Genomic DNA, 26,157 nt, shown 5'->3' on the forward strand with positions numbered 1-26,157 from the left:
CTGCTGAGACACACATTCCCTGTACACTCACAAAGCGGGGAGAGGTCTTATTCCCAAGCGGATGGACATTCTGGAGGGAGACGGGAAGGGGAGCAATCCAGAGGCACAGCCAGTCACTGGACTGTGTTACAATCAAATGGGTCCCCCCTTTCTCTCCTCTCTCTGTTTGACCACAACAGGTTTTGAAAAGAAAATACTCGTTATGATTCCTGTCTAAACAAAATGACACAAAGAACACTCTGACGCACGTATTATAGAAACCCTACAGTACAAAAGGAGGCCATTCGGCCCATCAAATCTGCACCAATCACAATCCCACCCAGGCCCTCCCCCCATATCCCAGCCACTAATCCCTCTAACTGATGTATCTCAGGACACTAAGGGCGATTTTAGCACGGTCAATCCACCTAACCCCCACATCTTTGGGCTGTGGGAGGAAACTGGAGTACCCGGAGGAAACCCACACAGACACTGGGAGATAGTGCAAACTCCGCACAGACAATGACCCGAGCCGGGAATCGAACCCCGGTCCCTGGAACTGGGAAGCAGCAGTGCTAATTACTGTGCTACCGTGCCACCCTTATATACACACACTGACTCACTGACTCACTCACACACACACACACACACACACACTCTCTCTCTCTCACACACACTGACACACACACATACCCACACACACTCTCTCGCACACTGACACACACACACACACACACACACATACCCACACACACTCTCTCGCACACTGACACACACACAGACACACACACACATACCCTCGCACACTGACTCACACACACACACACACACACACACAGACACACACACACACACACACACACACAACACCCAGCGACACCCACATCCCATGAAAGAATAACAGGTTGACTCTGATCATTCTAGAATTTATAAAAGGCATTTTAAGAATTCCTTAATAACAGATTCCCACATTTTGCCAATAACTGATGTCAGGCTAACTGGCCTGTTCCCAGTTTACTCTCTCCCTCCTTTCTTGCTATCTGGGATCATTCCAGCATCCAGGAAATTATGGAAAGCCCCACTCCCACTATCCCTGCAGTTTCTTTAAGGACCCTCACCCCCAACCCCCACCCCCCACCGCCCACCGCCCCCAACCTCCTGCTGCCATTTTTTCCTCTCTCTCCATATTCGTGATACGGATACGGTAAATTTCCCTTCCGAACGACTGGGTTTTGATTCTCCATGGCTGTTGTACTTGTTCCATCTTAATCCTTACCTGAATCAAAACGTGAGGGTTCATTTCCCCACACCAACTACCCCCCACCCCAACACCCCCACCCCCAACTCCCCATTCCCCCCCACTCCCCACCCCCAACACCCCCACCCCCCACTCCACCACCCTCTCTCACCCGTCACCTCCTCTCACCCCGCACCCCCACCCCCAACTCCCCACCCCCCCACTCCACCACCCCCCTCACCCCTCACCTCCTCTCAGCCCCACACTCCCCCACCCTCCATCCCCCAAACCCCCCCACTCCCCCACACCCCCCCACTCCTCCAGCCCTCACTCCCCCACTCCCCCCTCTCCCCCACCCCCCTCTCCCCCACTCCCCCCACTCCCCCACTCCCCCACTCCCCCACCCCCCTCTCCCCCACTCCCCCACTCCCCCACTCCCCCACCCCCCTCTCCCCCACTCCCCCACCCCCCTCTCCCCCACCCCCCACTCCCCCACTCCCCTCACCCCCCCAAAAGAAAAAGAGAAAAAAAAAACACCTCCCACCCTCCATCCCCCAAACTCCCGCCCCTCCACTACCCCACCCCCTACCCCCCACCCTCCCCCACCCCCCCACCCCCTCCCAACCCCCTCAAACCCCCAGCCCCTCCCACCCCCTGATCTGTGTCCCTGGTCACGGTGTATTAGCCCAGTCAGCACAGAGTGTAAAGTTGATAGTGTCACAGCAATGAGGTAAAGTTCATTCCAGTGTTATTTTTTAATGGTGTGTTTATTGATTTATGTGCTCCCCTGGACTGGTATCTTTCATTTTAATTATCCCTCTTTTGCCAATGTACTTGCTGCGTGTTTACAATCTGCCATAAATATTTTACTCACTAAAGTGAAGAAATATCAGTTGTGTCAGACACAGCACAGTCTGCTGCTGCAGTCCCACTGCCGGCTTACGATTCATTAACTATCCAATCATTTCGTTCAGAGTCACAGGGTCGTTACGATACAGAAGGAGGCCATTTGGCCCATCGTATCAGCACTGGCTCTGCAAACACACATTCCCCTGCCCTTTCCCCTGTACATTGTTTGGACACAGATAATCATCTGATTGCCTCTGAGATGCCTCGATTGTAGCTGCTACCAGGCAACACACTCCAGACTCACTGATTTCTCTCACGTCACACTTGCTCCTTCTGCACATCACTTTAAAACCTGTGCCCTCTCATTCTGGCTCCTGTTACGAGTAGGAACATAGAACATTACAGCGCATTACAGGCCCTCGATGTTGCGCCGACCAGTGGAACCAATCTAATGTCCCTCTAACCTAAACTATTCCAATGTTATCCATATGCCTATCCACTGACCATTTGAACACCCTTAAAGTTGGTGTGTCCACAACTGCTGCAGGCAGGGCATTCCACACCCTTACTACCCTCTGAGTAAAGAACCTCCCTCTGACATCCGTCCTATAATTACCACCCCTTAATTTAAAGCTATGTCCCCTCATGTTAGCCATCACCATCCGAGGGAAAAGGCTCTCACTGTCCACCCTATCCAATCCTCTGATCATCCTGTATGCCTCAATTAGGTCACCTCGAAACCTTCTTCTCTCTAACGAAAATAACCACAAGTCCCTCAGCCTTTCCTCATAAGACCTCCCCACCAAACCAGGCAACATCCTGGTAAACCCCCTCTGCACCCTTTCCAATGCCTCCACATCTTTCTTATAATGCGGCGACCAGAACTGTACGCAATACTCCAAGTGCGGCCGCACCAGAGTTTTGTACACATCTCTATCAAATCTCCTCTTAGCCCCCTCTCTCCAAGGAGAACAGTCCCAACCTCTCCAATCCATCCTCACCACCGAGATTTCTCATCCTTAAACCCATTCTTGTAAACGTTCTATTTGTTGGGTTGTATTGGGCGCTGGGTTTATCCGTACAACACTCAGTCTTTCTCCTTTTTCACATTACTGCAATGTATTATCGTACAACTGAAATCTCCCTCGTTACATCTGGCTGGAAAATCAATGATATTTACAAAAAAAGTCAGTAATATATATATATAAAAAATCATAGAGGCCCTACAGTGCAGAAGGAGGCCACTCACGTCCGTTAGTGTACGCTTAAACTGGACCAACTGACGGGCAACACGACAGCTCAGTGACTGTTTGCTGTACAGTTACAGGGACCCGGGTCGGATCTCCGGCTTGGGTCGGTGTCTGCGGGAGTTTGCACATTCTCCCCGTGACTGCGTGGGTTTTTCTCCGGGTGCTCCGGTTTCCTCCCACACCCCAAAAACGTACTCTTAGGCTGACTGGTGTCAATAAATTGTCCCTAAATTGGATCTCCCTTAATCTGGCGCACATATAATTCCCTAAATTTCCAGCCCCTTTATTGTGGGGTCCGTGAGATGTAGACAAAAGTCGGAGGTAGAAGGAGGATTGGAACGAGGCACTGACTGAGTGTTAGAATGGGCGGCGCGGGCTTGTCGGGCCAAAGGGCCTGTTTCCTGGGCTGTGTTGTTCTTTGTTCTATCCGGCCTGTCAAGTCTACACAATCCCACCCAGGCTCTATCCCCATAACCCCGTGTATATACCCTGCTAATTCCCCCTGACACTAATGTGTATAATTTAGCAATGGCCAATCCATCTAAGCTGCACATGTTTGGGGTATGGGAGGAAATCGGAGTACCATAGAACCCTACAGGGCAGAAAGAGGCCCTTCAGCCCATCGAGTCTGCACCCAACACAATCCTACCCAGGCCCTACCCCCATATCCCTACATATTATACCCACTAATCCCTCTAACCTACACATCCCTGGACACTAAGGGGCAATTTCTTAGCCAATCAACCTAACCCGCACATCTTTGGACTGTGGGAGGAAACCGGAGTACCCGGAGGAAACCCAAAATCGATGATTATATACAAAGAGATCAATTATTTCCCTGTTGTAGGAGACAGAGGGTGGTGACAGATGCTTCTGTGACTGGGAGCCAGTGTCCAGTGGCGTAACATAAGAACATAAGAAATAGGAGCAGGAGTAGGCCATCTGGCCCTTCGAGCCTGCCCCGCCATTCAATAAGATCATGGCTGATCTGTCGTGTCTCAGTTCCACTTTCCCGCCCTCTCCCCATAACCCTTAATCCCCTCTCTTACCAAAAACCCATCAACCCGCGTCTTAAAAATATTTAGCGAGGCAGCCTCCACCACTTCAACGGGCAGAGAATTCCAGAGATTCACCACCCTTTGAGTGAAGAAGTTCCTCCTCAACTCCATTCTAAACCACCCCCCCTTTATCTTGAGGCTGTGCCCCCTAGTCCTACTGTCCTTTCTGAGCGGGAAGAGTCTCTCCACCTCTATCCTATCCATCCCATTCATCATCTTATATGTCTCAATGAGATCTCCCCTCATTCTTCTAAACTCTAACGAGTACAAGCCTAATTTATTCAGCCTCTCCTCATAGCTCAATCCCCTCAACTCCGGTATCAGCCTAGTAAACCTCCTCTGCGCTCCCTCCAAGGCCAAAATATCCTTGCGTAAGTACGGCGACCAAAACTGCACACAGTACTCCAGCTGCGGCCTCACCAATGCCCTATACAGCCGCAGCAAGACCTCCCTACTTTTATATTCAATCCCCCTCGCTATGAAGGCCAGCATCCCATTCGCCTTCCTGACCACCTGCTGCACTTGCAAGCTGGGTTTTTGCGACTCATGCACAAGGACGCCCAGGTCCCTCTGCACCGTCGCATGCTGCAGTACCACAGGGATCTGTGCTGGGGCCCCTATTATATAAATGACATTGAGGATTCGTAAGTTTGTGGATGATTGGGGACACTGTACTCCATGTCCAATCGAGGGGCTTGCCATCAGAAAGAGGAACCTCATGGATTGCACATTGCTACCGGGTGTGGCTGGTTTATAGAATCCCGACAGAATGGGGCCACTTGGCCCATCGAGCCTGTCCCGACCACAATCCCACCAAGGCCACCCTCCCAAAACTCCCCTCGTTTACCCTGCTAATCCTCCCGACACTAAGGGGGCAACTTAGCGAGGCCAATCCATCTGACCCGCACATCTTTGGAGGAAACCGGAGCACCCGGAGGAAACCCACGCAGACACTGGGAGAATGTGCAAACTCTACACCGATCCGAGGCTGGAATTGAACCCAGATCCCTGGAAACCGGAGCACCCGGAGGAAACCCACGCAGACACTGGGAGAATGTGCAAACTCTACACCGATCCGAGGCTGGAATTGAACCCAGATCCCTGGAAACCGGAGCACCCGGAGGAAACCCACGCAGACACTGGGAGAATGTGCAAACTCTACACCGATCCGAGGCTGGAGTTGAACCCAGGTCCTTGGTGCCCCTCTTCTGTGTCAAGAAGAGGTGGGGGGCAGTGATGCAAAGACCCACTCCATGCCCTTTCCTACAACTCTCCCTACCCCCATCATCTTTGCACGTTGCCATCCTGCCAACACTTTCCTCATGGATTTAACAATCAGTCCCGAGGAAGATCCCACTGCATTACCGGCAGCGGCCACAACCTCCGAGGGCGCTGCAGGACACGGAGGGCCATTGGCCAGGAGCTCCGTCCAATGGGAGAAGCCCTGTGGTTAGTTATTGAAGCCCGGAGCCCCACCGGCAACGTTGCACTGACCAATTAGACATGGGAGTCTCTGGAAGGCGGAGCAACAGGTTGTCGTAGATTTTGGCAGTGTGTGTCACATTCCCCCCCCGCCCCCACCCCCCTTCCCCACTCCCCACCCCCCCTACCCCCCCACCTCCTCCTCCACACCCCCACCCCGCTCCCTCACTATCCCGATTAGATTCAGAATGGACGGCGCAGCCGCAGTAATCTCAGCAGCCAATCAGGTTGACGTATCCACACGCACAGGAAAGCAGGAAGTTTACAAACAGTTAAAACCCTTCACTTTTAGCCCAAACGATCAGACAGCAAAATAAATGTGTGACTGGGGTTAAAATAGAAACTAGAGAGTGTGCAGTCTGTGGGGATTTTACGCTGTAAATTGTAGAGCTGTGTTCACTCGCTGAGAGAAACTCCAGCCTCCCCTGGTTATTCCACTGAATTCCAGAGATTGTTGTCAGTTTTCTGTGATGGTGAAACTTATAGTTTCGCTGCAACAAAATCTGGAACTTGCTGGTTAATAATACATGAGGGAACACACCCCCTGGTACATGAGGGAACACACCCCCTGGTACATGAGGGAACACACCCCCTGGTACATGAGGGAACACACCCCCTGGTACATGAGGGAACACACCCCCTGGTACATGAGGGAACACACCCCCTGGTACATGAGGGAACACAATCCCTGGTACATGAGGGAACACACCCCCTGGTACATGAGGGAACACAATCCCTGGTACATGAGGGAACACACCCCCTGGTACATGAGGGAACACACCCCCTGGTACATGAGGGAACACAATCCCTGGTACATGAGGGAACACACCCCCTGGTACATGAGGGAACACACCCCCTGGTACATGAGGGAACACACCCCCTGGTACATGAGGGAACACACCCCCTGGTACATGAGGGAACACACCCCCTGGTACATGAGGGAACACACCCCCTGGTACATGAGGGAACACAATCCCTGGTACATGAGGGAACACACCCCCTGGTACATGAGGGAACACAATCCCTGGTACATGAGGGAACACACCCCCTGGTACATGAGGGAACACACCCCCTGGTACATGAGGGAACACAATCCCTGGTACATGAGGGAACACACCCCCTGGTACATGAGGGAACACACCCCCTGGTACATGAGGGAACACACCCCCTGGTACATGAGGAAACACAATCCCTGGTACATGAGGGAACACACCCCCTGGTACATGAGGGAACACACCCCCTGGTACATGAGGGAACACACCCCCTGGTACATGAGGGAACACACCCCCTGGTACATGAGGGAACACACCCCCTGGTACATGAGGGAACACAATCCCTGGTACATGAGGGAACACACCCCCTGGTACATGAGGGAACACACCCCCTGGTACATGAGGGAACACACCCCCTGGTACATGAGGAAACACACCCCCTGGTACATGAGGGAACACACCCCCTGGTACATGAGGGAACACACCCCCTGGTACATGAGGGAACACAATCCCTGGTACATGAGGGAACACACCCCCTGGTACATGAGGGAACACACCCCCTGGTACATGAGGGAACACAATCCCTGGTACATGAGGGAACACACCCCCTGGTACATGAGGGAACACACCCCCTGGTACATGGCTGTAAGTTTGCCCTGTTTTTCTCTCCCGCAGATTGGGGCCTCCCTGTTTGCCAGTAACATCGGCAGCGGTCACTTTGTGGGTTTGGCTGGAAACGGTGCAGCAGGTGGGATTGCGACTGGAGGATTTGAGTGGAATGTAGGTATAAATCTGAATTTATGTCTGTCTGAGGGGAGTGTGATCTGGCAGGAGACTGGGGCCTGGGGTTCATAAATTTAGACGGCTGTCTGGTATGAAAGGAGACTGAGACATTGGGCACTGCCTCATTACACCCGTTGTGTGGCTGGAATGTCGGGTGTGATGCCACAAGTGGGAATGGCGTCCGTTTCCGCGCCCATTTTACCGAGAAAAAGAATTGGCGAGAGCGGGATCCTGCCCGAAACACCAATTTGCACATTTTTGCAGTCGTCCCAGTCTGAATCACCTCGCTCACTGCAGAGGGATCTGGTAGACAGGTCGGATTCAGCGAGGGTGAGTGAGGAGGTCAGCCTCCATGTTCAAACTGCTCCGTACTGCTCGGAGGGGCGGCCATGTTGTGGTGGCCATGTTGTGGCGGCCATGTTGTGGCGGCCATGTTGTGGTGGCCATGTTGTGGCGGCCATGTTGTGGCGGCCATGTTGTGTTCCGGGTTGGGGGTTGAGGTCCTGCGGGTGCGTGTGGGGGGGGGGGGGGGGGGGGGCGGTGGGGGGTGCTGTTGTTCACGGGGGTGCGACTTCTGCCTCTCAGCACGGATCCGGGTCAGAGCGCTGACTCCAGGTCCTAGTGCTGGCAGCAACAAACACTGCTACAGCCGGGGGGGGATGGGCTGGAGACTCTCTGAAGAGGCAGCGCTCAGGGTTTGTCCAGCCGCACTGTCTGGGTGTGTATTTGTGAATGGGGAGGGTAATGAGGGGGGGTTGGGAGGGGTGCTGTGTTACCATACTGGGATCTGAGGGGAGGGTATAGGGAATGTGTGTTGTTGGGGGGAATTGTGGGGATTGTAGGGTGACGGGGGATGGAATGGGGTGTGTGTGTTTGCTGGGGTAGGGGCGTGCAGAGTTCTCCTCCACCCTTCACTCACATTTCCCACACCCACGAAGCCCAAAATAGGCACACAGCTCGAAAACCAACTGGGAAACAGGCCTGAAAAACAGCTCTAACAATTTCAACAGGCCTGGACAACAGACCTGAACAACAGGCCTGAACAACAGGCCTGGACAACAGACCTGAACAACAGGCCTGGACAACAGGCCTGGACAACAGGCCTGGATAACAGACCTGAACAACAGGCCTGGACAACAGGCCTGGACAACAGGCCTGGATAACAGACCTGAACAACAGGCCTGGACAACAGGCCTGGACAACAGGCCTGGATAACAGACCTGAACAACAGGCCTGGACAACAGGCCTGGACAACAGACCTGAACAACAGGCCTGGACAACAGGCCTGGACAACAGGCCTGGATAACAGACCTGAACAACAGGCCTGGACAACAGGCCTGGACAACAGGCCTGGATAACAGACCTGAACAACAGGCCTGGACAACAGGCCTGGATAACAGACCTGAACAACAGGCCTGGACAACAGGCCTGGACAACAGACCTGAACAACAGGCCTGGACAACAGGCCTGGATAACAGACCTGAACAACAGGCCTGGACAACAGGCCTGGATAACAGGCCTGGATAACAGACCTGAACAACAGGCCTGGACAACAGGCCTGGATAACAGACCTGAATAGCAAGCCTGCACAACAGGCCTGGATAACAGGCCTGGACAACAGACCTGAACAACAGGCCTGCACAACAGGCCTAGACAACAGACCTGCACGACAGGCCTGGACAACAGGCCTGAACACCAAGCCTGCACAACAGGCCTAGACAACAGGTCTAGACAACAGACCTGCACGACAGGCCTGAACAACAGGCCTGAACACCAAGCCTGCACGACAGGCCTGCACAACAGGCCTGAACACCAAGCCTGCACAACAGGCCTAGACAACAGGCCCGCACAACAGGCCTAGATAACAGGCCTAGACAACAGACCTGAACAGCAGGCCTGGATAAAAGGCCTGAACAACAGGCCTGCGATGTACCCTGAGCTGACTGAATCAATCACACAGTCTCACAGTATAAATAAATAATGAAAATAGACGTTAGGAGGGATACAAAATGGCCACAAAAACAGGAAAAGCCTGGGAAGAGTTCAGTCCTCACGGTGGAAGATTCTGAGGGGTTATGGCAGCGTACTTTTAAAAAAACATAAAAATAAGTAACAAAACACACGCTGGCCTACGTTAATATAACATCGTAAACTCCTGGCTGAGTTCAGCAACGTATTAGAATTTTATTAGGGGCCAGAGAATTCACATCTCTGAAATCAGAAACTGGACCTTTCCACAGTTTTGTTTGAGATAGTTGAGACAGGAGCCGTCACTCTGTGATGTTGTGTTGTTAATATAGTTGGTTGGTGTTTTTCCCAATAACCTTTCACTGTTCTCCACCTCGCCAGGCCCTGGTGATTGTCATTATCCTGGGATGGCTGTTTGTACCGATTTACATCAGAGCGGGGGTAAGTTTCTCACTCAGCCGCTGCCCTCTCCCTCCTGTGTCTGTCTGCCTGTACCTCCTCCTGTTCACACTGACTGTTCTCCCTCTTCAAGGTGGTGACCATGCCCGAGTACCTGAAGAAGAGGTTTGGGGGCAGTCGGATTAGGATTTACCTGTCCGTCCTCTCGCTGTGTCTCTACATATTCACCAAGATATCGGTGAGTTGGTTAGCGGCCTTGACCATAGAATCGTAGAAAGCCTTCGGCCCATCGAGTCTGTACCGACCTAGGCCCTACCCCCATAACCCTACACACTTACCCACCAATGGGTGGCACAGTGGGTTAACACTGCTGTCTCACAGCACCAGGGACCCGGGTTCGATTCCCGGCTCGGTGCACAGTGGGTTAACACTGCTGCCTCACAGCACCAGGGACCCGGGTTCGATTCCCGGCTCGGTGCACAGTGGGTTAACACTGCTGTCTCACAGCACCAGGGACCCGGGTTCGATTCCCAGCTCGGTGCACAGTGGGTTAACACTGCTGCCTCACAGCACCAGGGACCCGGGTTCGATTCCCGGCTCGGTGCACAGTGGGTTAACACTGCTGCCTCACAGCACCAGGGACCCGGGTTCGATTCCCGGCTCGGTGCACAGTGGGTTAACACTGCTGCCTCACAGCACCAGGGACCCGGGTTCGATTCCCGGCTCGGTGCACAGTGGGTTAACACTGCTGCCTCACAGCACCAGGGACCCGGGTTCGATTCCCGGCTCGGTGCACAGTGGGTTAACACTGCTGCCTCACAGCACCAGGGACCCGGGTTCGATTCCCGGCTCAGCGCACAGTGGGTTAACACTGCTGTCTCACAGCACCAGGGACCCGGGTTCGATTCCCGGCTTGGTGCACAGTGGGTTAACACTGCTGTCTCACAGCACCAGGGACCCGGGTTCGATTCCCGGCTCGGTGCACAGTGGGTTAACACTGCTGCCTCACAGCACCAGGGACCCGGGTTCGATTCCCGGCTCGGTGCACAGTGGGTTAACACTGCTGTCTCACAGCACCAGGGACCCGGGTTCGATTCCCGGCTCGGTGCACAGTGGGTTAACACTGCTGCCTCACAGCACCAGGGACCCGGGTTCGATTCCCGGCTCGGTGCACAGTGGGTTAACACTGCTGTCTCACAGCACCAGGGACCCGGGTTCGATTCCCGGCTCCGTTCACAGTGAGTTAACACTGCTGCCTCACAGCACCAGGGACCCGGGTTCGATTCCCGGCTCCGTTCACTGCCTGTGTGGAGTCTGCAAGTTTCCCCGTGTTTCCCCCAGTTTCCTCCTACAGTCCGATAAACATCCTGATTAGGTGCGTTGGCCGTGCTCAGTTCTCCCTCGGTGTAACCTGAATATCACTGGAGTGTGGCGACTAGGGGAGTTTCACATTACAGTGTTAATGTAAAGCTATTGTGACACTAATTAATAAACTTTAAACTTTGTTTCTTGTGCGCTACACAGACAAGGCATACCATTCATAGAGTACATAGGGGAGAAGGAAAGGAGAGAGTGCAGAATGTAGTGTTACAGTCAGAGTGAGGGTGTAGAGAAAGATCAACTTAATACAAGGTAGGGCCATTCAAAAGTCTGACAGCAGCAGGGAAGAAGCTGTTCTTGAGTCGGTTGATACGTGACCTCAGACTTTTGTATCTTTTTCCTGAAGGAAGAATGTGGAAGAGAGAATGTCCGGGGTCCTTAATTACACTGGCTGCTTTTCCCGAGGCAGTGGGAAGTGTAGACAGAGTCAATGGATGTGAGGCTGGTTTGTCTGATGGATTGGGCTACATTCATGACCTTTTGTGGTTCCTTGTGGTCTTGGGCAGAGCAGGAGCCCAGACCAAGCTGTGATACAACCAGAAAGAATGCTTTCTATGGGGCATCTGTAAAAGTTGGTGAGAGTGGTAGCTGACATGCCAAATTTCCTCAGTCTCTGAGAAAGTAGAGGCGTTGGTGGGGCTTTCTTAACTATAGTGTCAGCGTGGGGGGGACCAGGACAGGTTGTTGGTGATCTGGACCCCGAGATACGTGAAGCTCTCGACCATTTCCTCTTCACCACCCAGTACACACACACACACACACACACTCCTCCTGAACCCCGACATCCGCAATGGGAAAGCTATAATGTCAAACAAGGGCTGCTTTGCAGATTGAGCAAGGGGAGATATTTAACAATAAAACCTAATAAAATGCTTGATGTTATTACGTAAAAATATAAAGCACTGAGGGACGTGTGTGGGTAGAATATTCCGGAGATTTACTTCATTCCCTTTGGGATTCGGAACATCTTTAAGCAGAATCTCTTCCCCAGCAGATGAAATAATCGGCCTTGTGGAGGCATGAATGAGCTGGGCCCAAAGGCCTTACCTCAATCTCGGAGTGATACGGCCTCATGGGGATCTGACACTGGAACAAAACTCTGAAGAATTAAATGTAACGTCCTTAGCCAAATGCTCCAATTCTTTCCGTGTCCCCGTCTCTCCCTGTCTGTGAGATCTCCCACAGCCCAAAGCACCAGGCCCTTCCCTCTGGCCTCTCTCCCCTCTCTGAGCTCCTCTGTATCACCATTGCCGGCTGTGCCTGAGGCCCCAAGCTCCAGAGTTTCCTCTCTGCCGCTTCTCCTCTCTCTCCTCCCTCCCTGGAAACCTAGCCCATTGGCCCCAGGCCTTCACGGGGAGGCAGTGACGTGGTGCTACAGTCTGGCCCGGCAATCCAGAGACCTGGGATAATGCTCGGAGAACCGGGTTCAAATCCCGCTACAGCTGTTGGTGAAATTTGAATTTGGTTAAAAGTTTACTGATGGCCACGAAACAATTGTTGGTTGTTGGAAAAACCCATCAGTTCACTGATACCCTTTAGGGAAGGAAATCTGCTGTCCTTACCCGGTCTTTCCTACATGGGACTCCAGAACCACAGCAATATGGTTGATTCTGAACTGCCCTCCTCAAGGGCAATTTGTAATGGGCTGGCTGTCCCATGAATGAATATTTTCTGTTAGATCGAGTTTGATGTTGCTCTGGGGAGATATTTTGGGAGTTTCCAGTGTTCGAACATAGAAAAACTACAGCACAAACAGGCCCTTCGGCCCACAAGTTGCACTGATGATATCCCTACCTACTAGGCCTACCTATAACCCTCTAAGACCCATAGACTCATCCAGAAGTCTCTTAAAAGACCCCAGCGAGTTCGCCTCCACCACCACTGATGATTCCACTCACTCACCACCCTCTGAGTGAAAAACTTTCCCCTGACATCTCCTCTGTACCCACTCCCCAGCACCTTAAACCTGTGTCCTCTCGTAGCGACCATTTCCGCCCTGGGAAATAGAGAATCCACCCTATCTATTCCTCTCAACATCTTATAAACCTCTATCAGGTCACCTCTCAACCTTCGTCTCTCTAGGGAGAAAAAGACATGTGGGGGTGGGGTTTGTGTGGTGGGGGCCTTGTCCCAAGTGGAGGCAGAGGGGGGGCGGCAGTGGGTGTCCCTCTCCCTGCACCTTCCCCGATCCCTCGATCAGGCTCCTTCGATAGGGAGACTGCCCTCACCGCCTGATTGGACGGCAGCCGTCAGTGGCAAGAGTTTGGCCCCCGGGTCTTGAGTCCAGGGGAGGGCTCGGAGGTGACCTCGCTACTGCCCGATTGGTGTGTGATTGGGTAGAGGGAGAGGGGCAACCTGAAATGTAGTGTGAGTCTCTCCCCGATAAGATTCTGTCCAGAGTATCAGCAAATCCAGGAGGGCGCTTTGTAAATACCTCGAATATTTATAATCCGAGTTATCGGTGTGTGGAATGTGGGTCAATCTGTGTTATTGCTTCAAACTGATATTTATTGCCATTATTCTCGCTGACACGTGTAATAATATTAATACTTTAATATGGAACGTTCCAATTAACCTGATGGTTCGGAACAATTCACAAGCCAGAGACCCGCTCAATCTCCTGGTATCTCTGCCTGGCTGTGATTACAATGTGGGAAGTGATTAAATCCACTTTCAAAGTAGCCTCAGTAATAATGGTCAACACCGAGATTGCCGGGGGGTCAATGGTCTACACGGCATTTGGGGTAAATATGAGACGTCTGGACAGACGGGGCCCGATTCCCTCACCTTGCTCACAGCTGAGTGAACGGAGGCTTTGGCAAATCCTCCATTCTCACCGGCGGCGATCGCTGGGCCAGAGGATCGTAGAATTGTGCAGAAAGAGGCCATTCAGCCCATCGAGTCTGTACCGACTCTCCGGCAGAGCATCTCATCCAGGTCCTCTCTCCGTAACCCTACACATTTACCCTGCTAATTCCCCTAACCTACACTTCTTGGGACACTGAGGGGCAATTAGCGTGGCCAATCAACCTAACCCGCACGTCTATCTCTGTCTGTAATGAACGCGGTAACATTCGTTGGGAGATCTTGTAGGGCAGTGGGTAGTGTTCTTGTCTCTGGGCTGGAAACTCAAGTCCCATTGACTCTGTCTACATTTCCCGCTGCCTCGGATAATCAAGGATCCCAGGCATCCCGGACATTCTCCCTTCCGCCTTCTTCCGTCGGGGAAAAGATACAAAACTCTGAGGTCCCGTACCGACCGACTCAAGAACAGCTTCTCCCCTGCTGCTGTTAGACTTTTGAATGGACCCACCCTGCGTTAAGCTGAGCTTTCGCTACCCCCCTGCGTAACACTCCATTCCACACCCTCTCCTTCTCTATGAACGGTATGCTTTGTCTGTAAAGTGCACGAGGCCCAATACTTCTCACTGTCTCCTAACACACGTGACAGTAAGATGAAGTTGGGGACTGAATCGGGTAATCAGGTTGTAAATCTTGCCGATATAAGGGGCGGTGAGAGTGGGAGAGTTTCCAGTTGGGCCATACTGCAGGAGGCAATGGAGCGCAGTGTGACCATGGGCTGATCCAGTGAAGCTCCCATTCTCCAGGGTACCTGGAGGAGGATTAGTTCCAGCTCAAACTAACCAATCTGATTGTGGTTCATCCAGACCATTTCCACCCCCCCCCCAGTAACCTCGGCGAACAGTGATCGAGCTGAGCATCGCCACCTCTCATTATTACAATACTCACTCTGGGCCGGGTTCCACATCTCCCTGGCTTATTTTCCCCCGGATCGAGACCAGTTCCATTTCTGTTTTGTATCCTTGTGGGAATCACCGGCTAGACCAGCGTTTATTGCCCATCCCTAGTTGCCCCTTTGTGAAGGTGGCGGCGAATCCCCCTCCTGAACCGCCGCAGTCCGTGTGAGGTAGGTACACCCACTGTGCTGTTAGGGAGGGAGGGTTTTTTGACCCAGAGACGGTGAAGGAATGGCCGATACATTTCCAAATGAGGCTGGAGTGTGAATCAGAGGGGAGCCCACAGACTTCTATCTTCCACTCGGGGAAATGGGACCTATCCCTCCCAATCACACAATTGTTACGGTGTAGCACGAGGCCATTCAGCCCATCGTGTCTGCAATGTCTCAATCAGATCCTAACCCTTTATCCTCATCTTCAAAGGAAATCCATGTCTACGCGACTGACCCTTGTAATTTAACCCTTTGAGCCCAGTATCATTCTGGCACACCCTGTCCAATCTTTCCAGGTTATGTCAGACACTGCTCTACAGAACTGGAACGTAACCTTTGTCTCTTTGTCCAAGCAGAGTTTTACCTTCCCTGGCAGACAAATTTCTATAGGATTGGTTGAAGTTGTGGTTGACCTTGTTCCTGCCTGGGTTACACTGTCAGACCCCCCCCCAGGGGACAAACCCTGCGTCCCATTCACCATTGGGAGAACCCTTCAGTTGGAGTTGGCCCGTAACCTGTAGCTTCTCAGAGCAGCAGCAAATTCACAATTTACCCTCCTGGGCTAATTCTCCCGGGTACTTGTCAAATACCATCTGGCAGTCTCCATCCTCCCTGCCTGGGCCCAGTCAGGGATTTCGAATTAGTAACACAGGGCTGGGTTTAGGATAAACCAGCCTGCAGGTACAGCAGGTGGTCAGGAAGGTGAATGGGATGCTGGCCTTTATAGCGAGGGGGATTGAATATAAAAGCAGGGAGGTCTTGCTGCAACTGTACAGGGCACTGGTGAGGCCGCAGCTGGAGTACTGTGTGCAGTTTTGGTCGCTGCACTTGCGCAAGGATATTTTGGCCTTGGAGGGAGTGCAGAGGAGGTTCACTAGGCTGATACTGGAGATGAGGGGGTTAGCTTACGAGGGGAGATTGAATAGACTGGGTCTGTACTCATTGGAGTTTAGAAGGCTGAGGGGGGATCTTATAGAGACGTATGAGATAATGAAGGGGATGGATAGGGTAGAGGTAGAGAGATTCTTCCCACTTAGAAAGGACAGTAGGACTAGAGGGCACAGCCTCAAGATAAAGGGGGGGCAGTTTAGAACGGAGTTGAGGAGGAACTTCTTCACTCAAAGGGTGGTGAATCTCTGGAATTCTCTGCCCGTTGAAGTGGTGGAGGCTGCCTCGCTGAATATATTTAAGACGCGGGTTGATGGGTTTTTGATAGACAAGGGAATTAAGGGTTATGGGGAGAAAGCGGGAAAGTGGAACTGATCCACTTCAGATCAGCCATGATCTTATTGAATGGCGGGGCAGGCTCGAGGGCCTACTCCTGCTCCTATTTCTTACGTATTTGCTGAGTGCAGTCTTGTTGGTCCTTTTCTCCAGGCAGACATGTTTTCAGGCGCCATATTTATCCGGGAGGCACTGGGATTGAACCTGTATCTTGCCGTGGTGATCTTACTCTCTATCACCGCCCTCTACACTGTGACAGGTAAGAACACCACCCAGAGCAAGGAGGAACAGGCTTTTGGCCTGTCGGTAAGGGTAATGTCAGCCTGTTTGAAACCCTAGGCCCAGCAGCAAGATGTAATCCTGGATGTAATCCAGAAATAACTCTTCGAATGGAGGCAATGAAAATATAAAATATTTTAAATATATTTATATTATAAATGTATTCCAACTTGTAAATCAAAGAAAAGGTTTAATAAAAAAAAACTTCATTACTCCAACACTTGAGGCCTCACCTTAGGCCACTCCAAACTCCCCACAATTCCCAACAGGTTCTAATGTATACTGAGTCAGCTGATCAGCACGTCATTCTGTCATTGGTTACATGGTTTACTGGGTCAGCTGATCCTTGCAGCTTGTACTATTGGTCTCATTACAACAGATCCAATGTTATCACTGGTTACGATCTAACATCGTAAGAAGTCTCACAACAACAGGTTAAAGTCCAACAGGGTTTATTTGGTTAACATGCTACTAGCTTTCGGGGCTTTACCCCTTCGTCAGGTGAGTGGGAGTTCTGATCACAAACAGAGCATATAAAGGCACACACTCAGTTTACAGAATACTGATTAGAATGTGAGTCTTTACAGCTAATCTAGTCTTAAAGGTGCAGACAATGTGAGTGGAGAGAGCATTAAGCATAAGTTAAAGAGATGTGTATTGCCTACAGACAGGACAGTAAGTGAGATGTTGCAAGTTGTGGGGGTTACAGATAGTGCGACATGAACCCAAGGTCCCGGTTGAGGCCATCCTCATGTGTGCGGGACTTGGCTATCAGTCTCTGCTCAGCAACTCTGCGCTGTTGTGAAGGCCACCTTGGAGAACGCTTACCCAAAGATCAGAGTCCGAATGCCTGTGAAGTGTTCACCAACAAGAAGAGAACACTCTTGCACTCTAATCAGTATTCTGCAAACTGAGTGTGTGCCTTTATATGCCCTGTTTGTGATCAGAACTCCCCACTCACCTGACGAAGGGGCAAAGCCCCGAAAGTTAGTGACTTGTGCTACCAAATAAACCTGTTGGACTTTAACCTGGTGTGGTGAGACTTCTTACTGTGTTTACCCCAGTCCAACGCTGGCATCTCCACATCATGGGTACATTCTAACATAACCTACTCATCCTGAACATTGTGCCCAGTGATGAGGTGCAGAGGGGAAGGAACACATAGAACATTATAGCGCAGTCCAGGCCCTTCGGCCCTCGATGTTGTGCCCACCATTGGAACCAATCTAATGACCCTCTAACCTAAACTATTCCAATGTTATCCATATGCCTATCCACTGACCATTTGAACGCCCTTAAAGTTGACTCAGATATGTCTTGTTTTTTGTAAACATTGCCTTGGCGTGTGACTCAGGAAAGCTTTTCCTTAATAAACCAACGGAACAGTAATTGTTACAACGCTTCTGCCTCTCCCTAATCACTGTCCTGAGTTGATTTGATTTATTATTGTGACTCAGGAAAGCTTTTCCTTAATAAACCAACAGAACAATAATTGTTACAACGCTCCTGCCTCTCCCTAATCACTGTCCTGAGTTGATTTGATTTATTATTGTGACTCAGGAAAGCTTTTCCTTAATAAACCAACGGAACAATAATTGTTACAACACTCCTGCCTCTCCCTAATCACTGTCCTGAGTTGATTTGATGTATTATTGTCACGTGCGTTAGTGTACAGCGAAAAGTATTGTTCCTTGTGCGCTATACAGACAAAACATACCGTTCAGAGACAAAGAAAGGAGAGAGTGCAGAATGTAGTGTTACAGTCCTAAACGAGTTCGGATAAAGTTCTAGAAGTATGGAATGAGAGTGGGAAGTAGGATTAGAAGGTGTGTTGGGCACTGCTTGGAAAAGGTCACCTCACTCTGGCACCACCTTGGGTCACCCTTTAGAGGTGATAGATTATAGAATCCCCTAGGGTACAGAAAGAGGCCATTCAGCCCATCAAGCCTGCACTGACTCTCCGAGCCCACCCAGGCCCTTTCCCATAGCCCCATGTATTTACCCCACTAGCATACACATCTTTAGACACTAAACGGCAATTTAGCATCTAACCCGCACATCTTTCAGACTGTGGGGGGAAACTGGAACACCCAACGGAAACCCACACAGACACGGGGAGAATGTGCAGATTCCGCACAGACAGTGACCCGAGCCGGGAATCGAACCCGGGTCCCTGGCGCTGTGAGGCAGCAGTGCCAACGCACTGTGCCACCCTGAATTCCTGAGTCCTTTTTCATTCGTTGATAGGATGTGGGCATCGCTGGCTAGACCAGCATTTATTACCCATCCCTATTTGCCCCTCGAGGAGGTGGTGGTGAGCCGCCTTTTTGATCCACTGCAGTCCCTGAGGTGTAGGTACACCCACCGTGCTGTTAGGGAGGGAGTTCCAGGATCTTGACTCAGTGACAGTGAAGGAACGGCGATATGTTTCCAAGTGAGGATGGTGAGTGACTTGGAGGGAACCGCTAGGTGGTGGTGTTCCCGTCTGTCTGCTGCTCTTGTCCTTCTGGGTGACGGAGTTGACGGGTTTGGAAGGTGCTGTGGAAGGAGCCTTGCTGAGTTGCTGCAGTGTGTCTTGTCGATGGTTCACACTGCTGCTACTGCCTCGCTGGTGGAGGGAGTGAGTGTTTAAGGCAGTGGGTGGAGTGTCAGTCAGACAGGCTGCTCTGTCCAGTATGAGCTGCTTGAGTGAGAATCGGAGATGGACTGTCTGTTTTACCATTTGGCCAATTCGAGTTTCTTGTCCTCCCAGGGATATGTGTGCGTGTGAGTGTGTGTGTGTGTGTGTGTGTGTGTGTGTGAGTGTGTGTGTGTGTGCTAGTGTGTGTATGTGTATGCGTGCGAGTGTGTGTGTGTGCAAGTGCGTGTGTGTGTGTGTGCGTGTGTGCACGTGTGCAGAGGTGCGTGTGTGTGTGAGTGTGTGTGTGTGTGCATGTGAGTGTGTGTGTATGCAGCATCTGTGTGTGTGTGTGTGTGTGTGTGCACGAGTGTGTGTATGTGTATGCGTGTGTGTGTGCGAGTGTGAGTGTGTGTGTGTGTGTGTGTGCATGTGAGTGTGTGTGCGAGTGTGTGTGTGCGAGTGTGTGTATGTGTATGCGTGCGAGTGTGTGTGTGTGTGCGCACAGAGGTGCTTGTGTGTGTATGTGTGTGTGTGTGAGAGAGTGTGAGTGTGTGTATGCAGCGTGTGTGTGTGTGAGTGTGTGTGTGCAAGTGTGTGTATGTGTATGCGTGCGTGCGTGTGTATGTGTGCATGTGAGTGAACATAGAACATTCCAGCGCAGTACAGGCCCTTCGGCCCTCGATGTTGTGCTGACCAGTGGAACCAATCTAATGACCCTCTAACCTAAACTATTCCAATGTTATCCATATGCCTATCCACTGACCATTTGAACACCCTTAAAGTTGGCGAGTCCACAACTGCTGCAGGCAGGGCATTCCACGCCCTTACTACCCTCTGAGTAAAGAACCTACCTCTGACATCCATCCTATAATTACCCCCCCTCAATTTAAAGCTATGTCCCCTCGTGTTAGCCATCACCATCCGAGGGAAAAGGCTCTCACTGTCCACCCTATCTAACCCTCTGAGTGTGTGTGTGTGCATGTGTGTGTGTGTGTGTGTGTGTGTGGCTATATACGTGAAACACTGAAGCACTTTCTCACAATCTCACAACAATTACGTTCCAAAGGGTCAATTCCACACAGATATTGCAACGGTTAAGCCCCGCTGTACCTTCGAGGTGTGTCCTCACCAATCTCGGATCCCAGTGAGAGAGATAACAGGAGTTATTCAGTTACCCGGAGTATCGCCAGGGAAGGAGTACAATCAGGGACTGAGTAAATCAGGGCTCATTGCCAACGGGGGACAATGGAAAGGAGCTCATAAAACCACAAAGTGGCACCGAGTTCCAGAACATTCCACCACCTCTCCCCACGAGCCTCCGCCCTCGAGCTTCAGCTAATGGGTCTGAGTCAGTGCTGATGGGAAACCGCCAGAACTGATCCAGGGATCCGATTCCCACTCCCGTTCCCCAACAACCTACATCGAAATGTTCCCTTTGATGGTGGCCCAGCCTCCCAATAAGATCATTCCCAGGAGCAACAATAAAAACACAGGAAACATCGAGACACAGAGCGCGATGTGGAGGTGCCGGTGTTGGACTGGGGTAAACACAGTGAGAAGTCTCACAATCCCAGGTTAGAGTCCAACAGGTTTATTTGGTAGTAAACGCCACTAGCTTTCAGGGTTTGCCCCTTTCATCAGGTGAGTGGGGAGTTCTGATCACAAACAGGGCATATAAAGGCACACACAGTTTACAGAATACTGATTAAAGTGTGAATCTTTACAGCTAATCAAGACTTAAAGGTGCAGACAATGTGAGGGGAGATAGCATTAAACATCGGTTAAAGAGATGTGTATTGTCTCCAGACAGGACAGTAAGTGAGATGTTGCAAGTCACGGGGGTTACAGATAGTGCAACGTGAACCCAAGGTCTCGGTTGAGGCCGTCCTCATGTGTGCGGGACCTGGCTAACACGTTACACAAAACGTGGTCAGAGAGTCAGGTGTCGATGAGGCGAGACGGTGAGAGGGTTCAGGGCGGGCAGTCCCCTCCTGAGGAAGTCAGTGACAGGGTGGTACACAGTTGGCATCAGCACCCGGAGGGGGCAAGGCGTGGCAGATTTCCTAATCTTCAAGTATAGTAAGGGACAGAACCCTTGGAAGCATTCGCGTGCAGAGGGATCTGGGCGTACAGACCCAGGGTTCCCTGGAAGTGACGACTCAGGTGGATGAGGTGGTCGAGGAGGCATACGGCATGCTTACCCTCATCGGTCAGAGTAGAAAAATTGGCAATGTTGCAGCAATGTAGAATTTGAGTTCGGTCACATTTGGAATATTGTGTACAGTTCTCGTCGCCACACTGCCAGAGGGACATGGAGGCTTTGGAAGGGGTGTAGGGGAAGTTTACCAGGACGCTACCCAGGGTGGGGGGGTATTAGCTATGAGAAAAAATCGGACAAACTTGGTTTGTTTTTACTTTCTAAGTGGGAAGAATCTCTCTACCTCTATCCTATCCATCCCCTTCATTATCTTATACGTCTCTATAAGATCCCCCCTCATCCTTCTAAACTCCAACGAGTACAGACCCAGTCTATTTAGTCTCTCTTCATAGTCCAACCCTCTCAACTCTGGTATCAGCCTAGTAAACCTCCTCTGCACTCCCTCCAAGGCCAATATATCCTTGCGCAGGTGCGGCGACCAAAACTGCACACAGTACTCCAGCTGCGGCCTCACCAATGCCCTATACAGCTGCAGCAAGACCTCCCTACTTTTATATTCAATCCCCCTCGCTATGAAGGCCAGCATCCCATTCGCCTTCCTGACCACCTGCTGCACCTGCAAGCTGGGTTTTTGCGACTCATGCACAAGGACCCCGAGGTCCCTCTGCACCGTCGCCTGCTGCAGTTTTTCGCCCTTTAAATAGTAATCCCTCCTACTATTATTTCTGCCAAAGTGGATAACCTCACACTTGCTAACATTGTATTCCATCTGCCAGGTCCTCACCCACTCGCTCAGCCTATCTAGATCCCTCTGCAGTCTTTCACGCAATGTGTGGCATCCGGCAGTTGTGAAAGGTGCTATTGAAATGCAAATCTTTCTGAAAACCCGAGCCCAAATCCAGGCTGACGGACCTGGCGGCACAGTAGTTAGCACTGCTGCCTCATGATGCCAGGGATTCGGGTTCAAGTCCCAGGTTGGGTGGCTATCTGTGTCACCTTGGGTTCCGTTGGAGATTGAGAGACAGCAGGGGTTGAGGCACACAGCAGAAGGTGGGCTAGTAAAACGAGCAGGCAAATAACAAAAGAACAAAGAACAAAATCAGCCTGGGAAACAGGCCCAACGAGCCCACGCTGCCATCTCAACACCACCTCTCTACCCCCGACCCCTGTCTAATGTTTTATGGCCATCCAGATTGAGGGGAGACTAATTTAGGGACAATTTGTTAACACCAATCAGCCTAAGAGCACATCTTTGGGGTGTGGGAGGAAACCGGAGCACCCGGAGAAAACCCAGGCAAGCACGGAGAGAATGCGCAAACTCCCACAGACACCGGCCCAAATCCATGTATCTGCACAGCAATCAGCGATAGTCACTGAGCTGTCGTCTTGCCCAGTATCTGGTCCAGTTTAGGCACACACTAACGACATGAAGCACTAGGCCAATCTCGAAACAACCAAGAGCAGCCCCAGTACGACCCATCGCGTGTATGCCCCTCGTTGGACAACAAGGCGGACTGACTTAAAACCTGTGAATGAAAAGAGAAAAACATTATTATCATACCATATCCATTTACATCACCAGGGATGTCCCAATGCTAATGACCCTTATTTAAAACAATCTCCTATATCCCTCCATCTCCAACCCACTCATGTGCCTGTCTAAGTAACTCTTAAACAACTCCCCCAGCCCAGCTTATCCTCTGTAACTCTGCTCACACCAACTGAATAATTCCTTCGAACAGAAGCCACTGGTGCGATGTGGCCAAACATCGCATCAAGCTAACTCCCAGTTATGGAATGCACTGCCAGGTAAGGTGGTGGAGGCAGGCACGCTGGACTTGTTTAAGGTTTACTTAGATAGATATGTGAGCGAAACAGGAATGGAGGGTTATAGGAGACGGTTTTAAATAAGGATCAGAGCCTCGGGACGTTACTGGAAATCTAATGCTACATGTGTTGATGTTTTTCTCTTTTACTCCACAAGTGCGTCAGTCCACCTTGTTGTCTAACGAGGGGCATACACACAGTGGGTCGTGCGTGGGCTGCTCTTGGATGTTTCTAGAGTAGCCTAGTACTTCGTATCATTTGTGTACGCTTAAAACTGGACCAGCAGATGGGCACCACGACAGCTCAGTGACTGTTTGCTGTGCAGATACATGGATTTGGGCCAGTGTCTGTGGGAGTTTGTGCATTCTCTATATGGATTTCACTGAGAGAACATTGTGTCCGAGTAGATCCGCCCTGATAAACAGTGTCTGCAGTCATGATAAAACAGCACTCCGTCAATCTCACACACTGCCTCACCCCCACCCCCCCTGGGGGGGGGCCTCACACACATTCATGAGTGCGTTCAGGGATAGACTGTAGGAGTCTAAGGGTGGAATTCTCCGCTGGTCTAAAAGCTGGGAATCCCTGTCCGACTGTCAATGGGATTTCACATTCTCCGAAACCAGCCCGCTAAAATTCCTGTGGTGAGTGGGATGAACATAGAACACTACAGCACAAACAGGCCCTTCGGCCCACAAGTACGCCGATCATATCCATACCTACCAGGCCTATCTATAACCCTCAATCCCGTTAGATCCCATATACTCATCCAGAAGTCTCTTAAAAGACTCCAGCGAGTTCGCCTCCACCACTACCGATTCCACTCTCTCAGTGAAAAACTCTGAGTGAAAAACTTACCCCTAACATCTCCTCTGTACCTGCTCCCCAGCACCTTAAACCTGTGTCCTCTCGTAGCGACCATTTCAGCCCTGGGAAATAGCCTCCGAGAATCCACCCTATCTATTCCTCTCAACATTTTATAAACCTCTATCAGGTTGCCTCTCAACTTTCGTCTCTCCAGGGAGAAGAGGCCCAGCTCCCTCAACCTATCCTCATAAGGCATGCCTCCCAATCCAGGCAACATCCCTCTCCACCCTCCCAATAGCCTCCACATCCCTCCTGTAATGAGGTGACCAGACCATCTTTGGACTCAGTGTAACCCAAACAGGCGCCGGGAGTGTGGTGACTAGGAGATTTCCACAGTAACTTCATTGCAGTGTTAATGTAAGCCTACTTGTGACGCTAAATAACAGATAATAATAAGTGTGGATCTTCCTTCTTGAATTCCAAGGTCTTGTCCATTGGGAGGCTTGTCGAAGAGGTTAACCTGGCAGTGAGTTCGCTTGACATTGCCATAGTAACGGGCGGTTGTTGTGTGTCTGATTGACAGGTGGTTTGGCAGCGGTGATCTACACCGACACCTTACAGACTATCATCATGGTGGTAGGCTCCCTCACTCTGATGGGATTTGGTGAGTCGAAACTTATTTCATACTTTATCCTCCTGCAATACTTTACTCCACTACCCCCGCCACCCCACCCCACCCCCCCCCGGTTACAGGGCGATCCATTACCCCCCCCCCCGGTTACAGGGTGTTGCTGAGAGACCCCCGTGAGGGTGGGACTGACCAAACAAGGACTCAAACCTGAGGAGTTTGCTCTGAGACGAGGTTTCTCGCCGAGTTGCGAGTTGGTCGAAAGTCGGGAGAGATCACGGAGCAATCACGGAATCCCCCCACACGGAGTCCACTCGGCCCATCGAGTGAGCACCGGCCACCATCCCCAGCCAGGCCCCTCCCCCCCCGGCCGGGAACCGCCCTGCATTTACCCTCCTGACACTAGGGGGCAATGTAATCTGGCCAGTCCGGCGAACCTTTGCGCGGTGGGGGGATATCCGGAGCATCCGGAGGAATCCCACGTGGACACGGTGAGAATGTGCGAACCCCGCGCAGACGGCGACCCGAGGCTAGAATTGGCCCTGGTGCCCTGTGGCGAGGGCGGTGCGGGGGGAGTCTAATTGTCAGATTGTCTCATTTTGGAGGTGCCTTTGGCTTTTCCGAGCGCCCCCACCCTCTTTCCCTCCCGCTCCCCCCACCCCACTTGCGACCTGATCTCTGAGAGGCTTTGCGTGCGTTGCCGGGGACTCAGGGCGGCCATTTTGTGTTGCAGCGTTCAGGGAAGTTGGCGGCTATGAGGCGATGAAGGAGAAGTACATGCACGCCATCACCAGCCAGACAACAGATCCCAACATGAACATCAGCGCCGCCTGTTACACGCCCCGCCCGGACGCCTTCCACTTATTCCGCGACCCGATCTCGGGCGACATTCCCTGGCCAGGCCTAATCTTTGGCCTAACTATCTTGGCTACCTGGTACTGGTGCACCGATCAGGTAAGGAACGGTCACACACACAGGGCCTAACTTGGAACATAATTCGCAACGTCTGCCCGGTTCCAACTGACGGTGGGCGGGAGGAGGGGTTTGGCAATTAATTTGGGCAGGCCACCAAATTCAGAGACCGGCGTAACACTGCAGAGAGCTGGGTTCAAATCCCACCAAACGGTGAAATTTGAATCCAATAAAAATCAGGAATTATAAGTCTATTGATGGTTGTTCTTGATCACTGTAAAAACCCATCGGATTCACTAATGTTCTTCACCGTCCTTACCCGGTCTGGTCTACACGTGACTCCCAGCAATTAAAT

At 51.5% G+C, this 26,157-nt stretch overlaps 1 protein-coding gene across 1 annotated transcript in view; it reads left to right on the forward strand.

The window, feature by feature from the left end:
* The first annotated feature begins 7,524 nt into the window (after positions 1-7,524).
* The window catches only part of slc5a1 (solute carrier family 5 member 1), a 54,479-nt gene continuing 35,846 nt past the window's right edge, over positions 7,525-26,157 (forward strand). The window contains exons 1-6 of the mRNA XM_080184429.1: positions 7,525-7,627; positions 9,980-10,039; positions 10,131-10,235; positions 16,725-16,830; positions 24,846-24,926; positions 25,624-25,844. Coding sequence (XP_080040555.1) covers positions 10,140-10,235; positions 16,725-16,830; positions 24,846-24,926; positions 25,624-25,844 — 504 coding nt within the window. The 5' untranslated portion in view covers positions 7,525-7,627; positions 9,980-10,039; positions 10,131-10,139. The remainder of the gene's footprint in view (positions 7,628-9,979; positions 10,040-10,130; positions 10,236-16,724; positions 16,831-24,845; positions 24,927-25,623; positions 25,845-26,157) is intronic.

Source organism: Carcharhinus amblyrhynchos, unplaced genomic scaffold, assembly GCF_965287045.1.
Source record: "Carcharhinus amblyrhynchos unplaced genomic scaffold, sCarAmb.v2.hapA scaffold_726, whole genome shotgun sequence".
Lineage (NCBI taxonomy): Eukaryota > Metazoa > Chordata > Chondrichthyes > Carcharhiniformes > Carcharhinidae > Carcharhinus > Carcharhinus amblyrhynchos.